Consider the following 12,500-nt stretch of genomic DNA (forward strand, 5'->3'; position numbering starts at 1 on the left):
GATGAGAGAAAGCTAATACACAAAAATCTCAGGCAGCTTCAATTATACTGTCAGTCCGTAACCTTAACCCTGCGGTCAGTCCGTAACCTTAACCCTGGGGTCACTCTATAACAACTGTAGCTGTGTTTGGAAGCTGTGATACAATACTGACAATTCTATGATTTTAAGGCAGAACATCTGTTCAGATTTTTTTTACGCATTTGCTGTGCTTCACACCTCCTCAGCTCTGGTTGATGATGCAGATGTGTGATATTTGTACTGTATACATTGTACTGATGCAAAAAGAGAATTTGCATGAGTTTGCCAGCAGAGGGTGATGTTTCCTGTGTGTAGAAACCGTGTAAAGTGAGTCTCTACTCTACTTTCACTTTCAGACCTGGAAAATAGCATAAACAGATAATGCTTTTAGACTTTATTGTCTTATAATCTTTGAATCCTCTCTCTCTCTCTCTCTCTCTCTCTCTCTCTCTCTCTCTCTCTCTCAGAAAGAGCAGTTGTACACTTGGGCACTGTTGGGTCACCCTGAAGGAAGAACACCAAAGAGATTACAAACCCTCTGGCCCCCAGCCTCAATTACAGCACAGGTGTGTGTGTGTGTGTGTGTGTGTGTGTGTGTGTGTGTGTGTGTGTGTGTGCGAATTTCCATGACAAAAATTTCCTAACTCTGTCGGAAAAGGAGAGAGAAAAAGAAAGGTATCCACCAGAGAGGTGGTTTGTCTTTCTTTTTGGTAAATGAGGTTGACTACACTAGAATTTTTCCTCCATTATACAAAATACACGTGTGTGTGTAGATGTGTGTTCCACATATCGCCATTACTGCGTGGGTTATTTCATCTGTCTGGCTACTTTAGGACAGAGAATGGCCTCTACTCCATAGGTTTAAGCCGAGGGCAGTGGAAAAGTGATGTCAACAGGATATCTTTAAAAAGCCAGAGGGTTCTTCCTTTGGAAATCAGCTCTCTGAACAGGAGAGGTGACATTTTCACACAAGTTCATTCTGCTTTCCTCAGTTTCTTTCAGTTCACCTGTCATTATAACCTGACTTTGGCTCAGAAGCACCACAGAGTTCGCAATAGCAGTGTCAGAGTCGCAGTACAGGAAGTAGGTGGCAGTATCACTGGACTAGACAGTGACGTATGACTGGAGCTCCACGTTGTCTGGAGAAAGTCCTCGTCAAAATGCCCACCATGCTGACCTTTGACCTGTGGCTTAGTTAGCGTTAGCGCTACTTTTATTAGGATTCTTTGCCTTTACAAGATCACGGTCCTTCCTCTAAATCTCACGGCAACCATTTCGGATTCCAGAGCCTTTCGGACCATTTTGTATTGTGTAGATAGTGAGTGTGATCCTGTGAAATAGAACATTTTGAAGCATTTTACGCTACCTGTGTTTCTGCTTCAAACGGGACTAGAACTTCAAGAATGTTCTTCTAGAATTTCTAGAAAATCAAGAGCAGCATTTGGAGCCACACTAACATTTTTTGTGTAGTTTTTATAATTCTTCTGGTAAACCTTTTCTCTTTGGGCCCTAGTTCTTGGCAGATTTGTTTTACTTTAGCTTCTGTTCAGCTGATTTCTAGCTGTTGGTTCTTCTGTCTAGATTTGAAGAAGGTAGCACCCACTCTAACACTCTAAGACACCTCTAACTCCTTCTAAAGTGCCATCAACGTACGCTTTAAGGTAACTAAACCTTAAACTCAACTCTAGAACTCAAATCCTGTCTTCTAAAACTCTAGAACTCCCCACAAATCTTCTCGTGTAATTCGGTGCTTACGAAGGGCTTTGGGAGTTCAATCACATGCGTCATATTTCGTGCAGAAACTCCTGGCCTGAGAGGTAGCGCCACACGGTGGTGGTGTGAGGAGGTTTCTTCTTACCCTCCCTGCCACTAAGCACACAAGCAGCTTGGAAGCTATGTGAAGCTATGTCACAGCGGAGAGTTGGACCGCTGCACACACACCCACACACACACACACTCACTACCCATGACCCTACTCACACGCATCTCAAAAACCCAGTGGCTCGTCTTTCAGGAGCCTTCAGAGACACAACAATTTCTGGCGTCTAGACTTTCTGGAATACTGTGATTTAAAACTTCTGGACTGCTTGTGTGTCTGTGTGTGTGTGTGTTACTCCTCATTACACTGGGAGCTGAGGCAAATTTCCTCCATCACCAAGATGTTTGTATTGCGGGACACCACATGCGTGCCTGACCTTCTCACGTTAAGGCCTTGATGCTGGTCACACTAAAGTTGTCTGGTCAAACTGAGCAAAGGTGCTCAAACCAACAAAAATATATTCATTTTAACAGTGGGCTTACCCAGCGTGCGCACACACACACACACACACACACACACACACACACAGAGCAGAGCAGCACAGTATCAAATACAGTATCTCCTCTGATGTTTTTTTATTTTTCCACGTTTCTGACTGAAGTTTCCGTCCTCTGTTCATCTGTCCTCGTCCACGTAGAGCGAATCTCCTGGGAACATTTCGGACGGGAGATCCACGACACTCAAGCAGCTGCAACGGACCATTGAGGAATTGCAGGATAAGATATGTGAGCTGGAAATGGACCGTGAAGCCGTGACTGTCGTGGAGGGGAGCACTACAGCGCAGGTTCCAGGCAGGGGAGACCTCAGTCTCCTGCAGATCCTCAGCAGTGGGAACGCACGGAGGATTCTCCGCGAAGCCGAGTCGGTCCAGACCTCACCAACCCAGGAAGCCTTCATGCCCACAGTGCCTTTGCACAGCCAATCTCAGACTGTCGTTTTGACTGACAGCTCCACCTCACCGATGGCACAGTCTGTAACTGCCAGGGACGACAGCAGAAGGGCGTGGCACAACCCCTTTCTCTGCACCCAACTTCTCTGGCTCCACCTCTTCCTGTTTTGGTTGGCTCAAATGAATCCTCAGCCCCGCCCTCACCTCATCCACTGGGACCAGGGGTGTCAGTCCCGCCCCCAGCACCAACTTCACCACATTTACCTCCTCCCACTTCCCCTTCTCTTCAGGCCCCGCCCCCTCCAGGCTGTGGTCCCCCCCAGGCCCCTCCCCCTCCAGGTTGTGGGCCTGGAGGTCTGTCTCCACCCCTCCTGGTCTTGGCTCAGGAGACTGTAGCTTTGAAGGCAGTTATTGAGCCTCCACGACCCATGAAGCCTTTATACTGGACCAGAATACAGCTGCATGCCAAAAAGTAATCATTTGGCTTATTGACTATGTATGGTGTGTGTTTGTGGGTGTGTGTGTGTGTGTGTGTGTGTGTGTGTGCAATTATCTGTGTGAATTGTTCATATATCACATATATATATGTTGTACACCAGATATATGGGTGATTTGTGTTGTGTCTGTGTGATTCATTTGAACTTTTATTCTCTCTCTCTCCCTCTCCCTCACTCTCTCTCTCTTTACCAGGGAGTCACACACTCGTCTTGTGTGGGAGAACCTGCAGGAACCATAGGAGAACCATAGGAGAACCAGGAACCATGACTTTGGCAAAACTGTTTGCCAAAGTCACGGTAAAAGAGAAGAAGAAGCCCATTTCAGACACCATCATTAAATCAAAGGGCAGGAGGAAGACGCAACTGAGTGTCTAATGACTCGAGAGTTTAATGATGGTTCACACAGGTTGAGAGGAAGAAATATTTTGGCTGTCATGAGTCTTTAAGCAGAACTGTGAAAAATGTTTAAAATGCGCTGAAATTATATTCATGTTAAATAAACAATCTGGTAGAAATAAGGAAATAAAAAACTAAATAATTTGAATATACACTATCCACGGTGTATTATTGGTTTGGATGTCTATTACAGCTAAGAACCAAAGTTTATAAGGATTTGTGTGTGTTTCTGATTCTCCCTCTCTTTCTCTCTCTCTCTCTCTCTGTCCCTCCCTCCCCCTCTCTCTCTTTCTCTCTCTCTCTCTCCCTCCCTCCCCCCCCCTCTCTCTCTCTCGCTCTCTCCCCCCCCTCTCTCTCTCTCGCTCTCTCTCTCTCTCCCCCCCCCCCTCTCTCTCTCTGGGTCTGTGTTAAAGATCCACAGACCTTAAGGCACTTGCTTACCCAGAGACTCCAGCCAGCCTGGTGTGGTTATGTGTGTTATGCCACACTTTTATTTGTGAGTGTGGCACGTTTTACTAAAGTTATGTATTATGAAACTATGAGCACAGATCCCTTGTAGTGACTTGTTAAGAATCCAGTGGCAGACATCAGCTTTGACATCACTGTGAAATCACCATGATGTCACATTAAGCTCCTGATGCTGGTCACACTAAAGTTGTCTGGTCAAACACACACACACACACACACACACACACATACACGCATATTCACACATGCACATACACACACACACACACACACACACACACACACTCACACACACATACGTTTTATAGAGCATGTCAGCAGTCTGCAGGATAATCTTTCTGGACAGATATATCATTTTCATAATTATTGGCTTATATGTAGGAGGGCCATCCTCTCCACAGTGCAGGCGAGGAGGCAGCATCTCCAGACCAAACCCAACATGCTATTAAATGTCAAAAGTCTGTCAAGATGGAATATTACATTTATCCAGCATGTTTGTATAGCTCACTGAGACTCAATGTCTTCTGGGTCTGCTTGGAACGGTTAAATATAGATGTGATAGAATAAATTGTTTTGATTGTAAATATTTCTGCAGTGGATATACATGAATATCTGTCTGTCTGTCTGTCTGTTTATCCCTCCTGCCCAGTCTCTCTCTGTTTCTCCTCCCTCTCTCCATCTCTTTCTGTCTCTTTTGCTCTCTCTCTCATTCTCTCGCTCCCTTTCTCTGCCAGTCTCTCCACCTCTTTCTCAGTTTAGTTTACTAAGCTTTAACTGACATGACCATGTCCATGTGGGTGACAGTAGAACCAGGTCGTCTGTAGAGCAGAAACGTTCTTTCTGAGTCGTGTAGAGTGAGACCAGGTGCTGCAGTGTTATAAATGGCGGTTAATTCATTGATGTAAATGTTGAATAATGTTGGGCTTAATCAGCAGCCTTGTCTCACTCCACGCTCCTGAGAAAACAACACAGTCCTTTTGTTGGCAACCTTAACCGCACTTATTGTTTGTGTACATGGATTTAATATTGTCATATGCTTTACCCCCTACTTCAAAGAACTTTATAAAATACAGCACTTTGCCAAACTGAAAAAATTGAAATCTGGTCGTAGTTAGAGAGTTTAGGGTGTAAGTATGACCGAATGTGTGGTGGTTTGGTTTGAATGCTCTCAAGACGCTCTATTTTATAAGCAAGGTCTGTTCGTCTCTTCTATGGATTACTGTTCACACAAATACCTCGGTAGTTACTGGGGATGAATTTATCATCACGTTTGAAAATGTCTGTTATTATCTCTCTCTCAGGTGATGAAGTTGTTGAGTAATAAGCGTTCTCAGGCTGTAGGAATCTTGATGTCCAGTCTACATTTGGATATGAAAGACATTCAACATGGTAAGAATAATGCGCACACACACACACACACATGCACACACACACACACAGACGCACTCTCACACTCATACACACACACACACACACACATACACACTCACACACACACACACACACATACACAGACGCACTCTCACACTCTCACACACACACACACACACACACACAGATAGACGCACTCTCACGCTCATACACACACACACACACACACACACACACACACACACACACACACACACACACTAGCCTCCAGATATCAGTTAGCTGTGTTATGTGCCTCACTCTGCACCTTTTATCGCCACAGCCTCAGTTTCATCATGTGACATTTCTGCTTGGGTCATGTGAGAAATTAGAGCCAATCAGGGCCCATTATTCCACTGCTGTGTATACACAGAGTGAATGGCTGTTTGGAAGCTGCGTTGCTCTGATACACTGCTGCTTCTCCATGTTCCAGGGGCCATCTGCAGGTCGTCCCAGTGTTTGACATGTTTTGAAGGATGTGTCATCTTGACTGAGCTCAGAGGGTCAGCTGAAAGCATGACCTTTTAAACTTTTAATGAGTTTAGCATGAGCAGAACATCTTGGCATGGACAATGCAAGAACTGGAGTGTCCTGTGCTCCGGGCAGGTTCTCTGTTGACTACCCAGCAAGCATGAGAAATTAAAAAAACAAATGTAAAAACCCTGCAGGTAACATTGATGACATGGTCATGTCAATGTGAGGTAATGGTGATGTCAGTGTGCCAGGGACCTGCTGCTTTGGGGCTGCTGTCAGCGGCCTATCCCATAATGCCATTCAGGAAGTCTCTGCATGACTTTCTGAGGTGTTGCTGTTGCAAAGCATTATGGGATTGGTAGTATTTCTAGCTGTGACCTCAATGAGTTTCTTTGATGATGAAAACATGGATCTGTTCAGTTTTCTGAGATCACAAATATTTTAAAGAAGCCAGAGAGAAAAGGTAGCTGCTTCAATATAATTATTTTCTTACCTTTTCTACAGAATAATAATTTTAAAATCACATAAAAACACACCTCCACAAATTATTGCAAAATTATAAAAAGAGAATGTGATATGCATGTTTAATTTTAGCTGCAAATCAGTTTAGAAAATGAAGTGTAATTACCTGAGTAAAGAGTGAGTGCAGAGACTAACCTATGTAGACTGAGCTATTTAAACTAACCTTTGTTGACTAACCTATGTAGACTAACCAATGTAAACTGAGCTATTTAAACTAACCTTTGTTGACTAACCTATGTAGACTAACCAATGTAGACTGAGCTATTTAAACTAACCTTTGTTGACTAACCTATGTAGACTAACCAATGTAGACTGAGCTATTTAAACTAACCTTTGTTGACTAACCTATGTAGACTAACCAATGTAGACTGAGCTATTTAAACTAACCCTTGTTGACTAACCTATGTAGGCTAATCTATTTAGATTAACCATTGTAGACTAACCTATTCAGACTAGCCTACACGTACACTCACACACACCTATTCCGATGTAGACTAACCTGTGTAGAAAAACCTATGTAGACTTGCCTATGTAGATGCTCTTGTATTCTTACATACAGTAACCCCCCAAACACGTTTTTTTGCACTAACCTTGAACATAGAATCCATTCTGTTATGCACTGGTCTATATTCTGTTATGGACTGGTTTATAGTCTGTTATACACTGGTCTATAGCCTGTTATGCACTGGTCTATATTCTGTTATGCACTGGTCTATATTCTGTTATGTAGCGGCCTATAGTCTGTTATGGACTGGTTTATAGTCTGTTATGCACTGGTCTATAGCCTGTTATGCACTGGTCTATATTCTGTTATGTAGCGGCCTATAGTCTGTTATGGACTGGTTTATAGTCTGTTATGCAGCGGCCTATAGTCTGTTATGGACTGGTCTATAGTCTGTTATGCACTGGTCTATAGTCTGATATGCACTGGTATATAGACTGTTATGCACTGATCTATAGCCTGTTATGCACTGGTCTATATTCTGTTATGCAGCAGCCTATAGTCTGTTATGGACTGGTTTATAGTCTGTTATGCAGAGGTCTATAGTCTGTTATGCAGAGGTCTATAGTCTGATATGCACTGGTCTATAGACTGTTATACACAGTTCTAATGCTCTCATTCTGCGCTCTTCTAGGACTCCGGTTTCCACAATAAGTGAGCGGTACAGTTGTAGTCCATGTGCTGCTGCACTGTTGACCATATGGTATTTCATGAGAATGTCATGACTTTTCGATTTCCTGCCCTCTGAACCATACAAAGCCACAAAAGTGACTTATGTGCCTAATAGTGTATGCCTGTAACTAACTCAGATTGTAGTGTTTCTCAATTGCTCTGACACAGGTCGAGAAAACAGAATTCAAACTACTGACAACATTTTGCCCACAAAATGCTATAAAACATGACAAAGGCATTTGTATGACTTTAGGTAGTGAATAAATATTTCAAACTGACTCTGAGACAGCCGAAACAATTTACAACAGGAACAATTACAACAGGAACACGAGTCCTGGACCTGTGCTCTGAAGCTGACTGACTGTACTGGACTCCTGGACCCTGTGTACTCTGAAGCTGACTGACTGTACTGGACTCCTGGACCCTGTGTACTCTGAAGCTGACTGACTGTATTGGACTCCTGGACCCTGTGTACTCTGTAGCTGAGTGACTGTATTGGACTCCTGGACCCTGTGTGCTCTGAAGCTGACTGACTGTACTGGACTCCTGGACCCTGTGTACTCTGAAGCTGACTGACTGTACTGGACTCCTGGACCCTGTGTACTCTGTAGCTGAGTGACTGTATTGGACTCCTGGACCCTGTGTACTCTGAAGCTGACTGACTGTACTGGACTCCTGGACCCTGTGTACTCTGAAGCTGACTGACTGTATTGGACTCCTGGACCCTGTGTACTCTGTAGCTGAGTGACTGTATTGGACTCCTGGACCCTGTGTGCTCTGAAGCTGACTGATTGTACTGGTGTCCTGGATCTGAAGCTGACTAACTGTACATGAGTCCTGGACCTGTGTTCTCTGTAACTGACTGACTGTATTGGACTCATGGACCCTGTGTACTCTGTAGCTGAGTGACTGTACTAGACCCTGGACTCTGTGCTCTGAAGCTCACTAACTTGCCTTTACTAGCCTTTATCATGGGTGCCCTCGCTTAAAGGTTGTCACAGTGGTGATACTCCACGGTTGTCCCGGTGGTGATACTCCACGGTTGTCCCAGTGGTGATACTCCACGGTTGTCCCAGTGGTGATACTCCACGGTTGTCCCAGTGGTGATACTCCAAGGTTGTCCCAGTGGTGATACTTCAAGGTTGTCCCAGTAGTGATACACCAAGGTTGTCCCAGTGGTGATACTTCAAGGTTGCCCCATAGGTGATACAGGAGTGATACAAGCTAGGAGTCCCTCCTAGCTTCCCTGTTCCATGGTTTCCCTGTCTTGTGTTTTGGTTCCATTCCATAGTTTCATTTTCTCCATCCCTTGTTTGGTTTTCCACACCTGTTCCATGTTTCTAGTCTTAAGTTCATGTATTTAAACCCTGTCTTGTTCCCTTTGTTTTTGCTGTTCATTGGATGAATGTATCGATGTATGTTTGTAGGAAAGCCGGAACATTGCAAAAGGCTTTATGCCACAGGAGATATGATCTACACTCTGGATATTTAGCACAGCATCCAGGTCCTTTTAAAAATATTAAAACATGCCAATACCAGAAAATGCTCAGTACAAGCACACAAATATCAGAATCATACTAAATGATTTTGAAGTACAGTATAGAAGTACACAATTTCAGACCCGGACACACTGTGATCCTGTCCAGCAGGGGTTCGGACTAAGATGAATGACAACATGTCCTGACATGCGAGAAAATCCAGGCCTGCAGTCCTGATGCTCGCTCCAGTCCAGGCAGTCAGCAATGAGCAGAAATATTGGGATTGTTAGGGAGACAAACCCAAACAGCGAGACAGAGAGGTGACAACAGTGGCCAATGACATCCATTCCTTTCATTGGATCCGTAACCGCATATGGGATTTTAATGAAAACCAAACGAAGGGAAGAACTTAGGAAGAGAGGAGAGATGAGGTTTCCTTCAGGAAAAAAATGTTTCAAATGTGCTTTCTGCGGGTTTTTTCCCATAATATCAGTCCTGGCAGTGTGGTTAAAGCTCGGACCAGCAGTGAGTTATAAATCTGAGAAACCACGGTGCACTCGTCTTTGAACTGATGTCTTTTATGCCTTTTTGGGACTAAAAAGACATGCAGGGATGCTTAGATGCATATGCGTAAGACACGTATACACACTCGCATGCACTCACACACGTACGCTCAAACACACACACACAGACAGTCAGCGTCCTCCATTATCATATTACCTCTCATGCAGTCAGCACCATTCTCTCCTGGCCTCAGAAAACTGTTCTGAGGTCAGTATTAGCAGCATTTTTGGTTAAACCAAACCATACTTAGAAACACACAAGAAACACGTTCTGACACTGCTGTTTCCCTTTTGCCTTTACACACACACACACACACACACTCACACACACACACACGCACACACACACACACACACACACTCTCACACTCACACACACTCTCACACTCACACATACTCACACACACACACACACACAAGCCGTCAGGGACAGAGAGAGAGGTGGGCTGTCATAAATGATCATACATGACACGCTGGTCAGTTGGAGGCATTTCTGCATTCTGACATTCTCCCTCTCTCTCTCTCCCTCTCTCTCTCCCTCCCTCTCTCTCTCTCTCTCTCTCTCTCTCTCTCTCTCTCTCTCTCTCTCTCTCTCTCTGTTTCTCTCTCTCTCTGTTTCTCTCACTCTCATACCTTTACTGTGTTTATTTGTGTGTGTGTCTGTCATGCACTCACACAGGCTGCTTGTGTGAGCTCTCAGCTGGTTTTCATAAACTCTTGTGCCCCTCGCCCAAGAAACACACACTCTGGTCTGAATAACCTTCTGTCTATACGAGGCCGTCTACACACAGTCTGGGGGGGGTGGTGGTCTGTCTACACACTCTGTGGGGATGGCACGCATAGCGTGCTGGGCTGTATCTCGTCTGTACTCAGGGCAGTGAGGCTGGGACAGGTCTGAGTCCTCGCTGAGTCTGAGTCTGAGTCTGAGCTCTGGGATGGATGCTCTCAATGCTGGAACATCAGCGGACTGTGAACAGTATGTAGTACACTTGTGTCAAACGACTGGCTAATTAGCTCACGCTGTGGAATTACTGAAGTGTTGTGGCTTGACTGGCACACAGGTTCACAGAAGATCACAGCGAATCACAGTCGATCACAGCTGACTAGTCTTGAATCGCTGAAACAAGGATAATGTAATATTTTTCGACACTTTTGAAAAGTATTGTGGAGGTTTTGCAGTGATGAATTAGTGGAAATGTGTGTGTGTGGGGGGGGGGTGGTGTGGTGTGTGTAGAGGTGCATTGCGAAGATGTTTTATGTGTGTGCATTTGTGTATATCTGTGTGTGTTTGTGTGTCTGAGTATGTGGAATTCTCTGAATCAGTTTTGCTTAGCAGTTTTCACTCTACTCCACTCCCCTGGGTGGCGCTATAACCCCAGCGGGCCTCAGGCAACTTTAGCCAACTTTCAAACATCCAGTTTAGATGGAGTCTTCATCCTGAACAAAGCCGTGCTATCATGGGCCAGTGCAGAACTCACCAACATCTAAAGAAGCACCACTGGCTCTGTTAAGCCTGGTTCTGGTTGGGTGGAAAGGTGGTTTGGGTTGTGCTGGACCAAACACTGTTGCTGGGTGTGTCGGGTTGTTTTTAGACCACTGCTTCTTTGCTCCCTTGTATTCTGTGGGGTTTTTTGTTTGTTTTTTTGTTTTTTTTACATGAGCTTTTTACATGAGCTATGTATGTTCTGAACTGATGGGATATGTGTTGTTGTTTGGGATGTGTGCTCGCTGAAACAACAAAATACACAATTTGTTTTATGTATTTTAATGCTAACCTCATCTTTGTGTATTTAAAGTTTGTATTCTTATTGATTAATTTCTGATTTTCAAGTTCTCCAGGTTCTCTTTTCACCAAATGTCTGTTATGATCGCTTTTAAAATATTTGGTGGCTAATTAATTGCGGAATACGCCTCAGCGAAGGCGTAGCCCTGCCTGAAGTCTGTCAGCATCATTCAGCCTCCTTTTTCAAGCAAGAAAGGGTCTTGACAGTCGAATGAAGTGATGAGATTATCTCTGAGCATTCTGTCTTCAGACAGAAGGACAGAAGGACACACAAAGATCTACGCAGGTCTCTGTTCATTTGTGCGTGTGAGACTCTTTCTCATCTTTCTCTTTACTCCAGCTGTCTTGAACATGGACACCTCGGTGGTGGACTTGGAGACCCTGCAGGCTCTGTACGAGAATGTAAGAAGCTCTGATTGGACGTCCTGGGACACAGGTTCTTACACCCCTCTCATGCCCCACCGTCGGGCCGCACGATTGGTCTGTCCTACTGAGGGTCAGGGAGGCGGTTGTCTCCCTGGTGGCGCGTGCGGTCAGCCCAGACCCAGAGCCGAGGAAACGTGTGTGTCACACAGCAAAACAAACAAACCGGCCACAGAAACCACGGGAATGTGTGGAGTTTACCATGGAGCCAAAGCGTTCAGCCCTGTCTGCTCTCTGAGAGCGAGAGGGAGAGAAACAGAGAAGGGCATTAGAGGAGAGGGTTTACCAGCATTATAGAACTTTTACACACTTTTATTTTGACCTTTGACCCTTTGACTCTTTCAGTCAAAGCAAGAACTTGCTTCTCAATGAGGATCAGTAACATTGGAATGGGAGTGTTAAGAGTGTGAATGTGTGTGTGTGTGTATGCGCGCGCGTGTGTGTGCGTGTGTGCGCGTGCGTGTGTGTGTGTGCGCGCGTGTGTGTGTTTGCGTGTGTGTGTGCATGCGTGTGCTTGTGTGTGTGTGTGTGTGAGCGTGCACACAAACACACACTACATTGGTGTTGGTTACACATTTAACACATG

At 44.8% G+C, this 12,500-nt stretch overlaps 1 protein-coding gene across 1 annotated transcript in view; it reads left to right on the forward strand.

The window, feature by feature from the left end:
- LOC113591378 (formin-2) overlaps positions 1 to 12,500 on the forward strand; it is a 33,278-nt gene that overhangs the window by 6,594 nt on the left and 14,184 nt on the right. Inside the window, 7 exon segments of the mRNA XM_035532514.1 lie at positions 486 to 584; positions 2,475 to 3,021; positions 3,066 to 3,198; positions 3,417 to 3,495; positions 3,497 to 3,592; positions 5,389 to 5,476; positions 11,832 to 11,893. Of these exon segments, the coding sequence (XP_035388407.1) occupies positions 486 to 584; positions 2,475 to 3,021; positions 3,066 to 3,198; positions 3,417 to 3,495; positions 3,497 to 3,592; positions 5,389 to 5,476; positions 11,832 to 11,893 (1,104 nt within the window).

Source organism: Electrophorus electricus, chromosome 13 (assembly GCF_013358815.1).
Source record: "Electrophorus electricus isolate fEleEle1 chromosome 13, fEleEle1.pri, whole genome shotgun sequence".
NCBI classification, from domain to species: Eukaryota; Metazoa; Chordata; class Actinopteri; order Gymnotiformes; family Gymnotidae; genus Electrophorus; species Electrophorus electricus.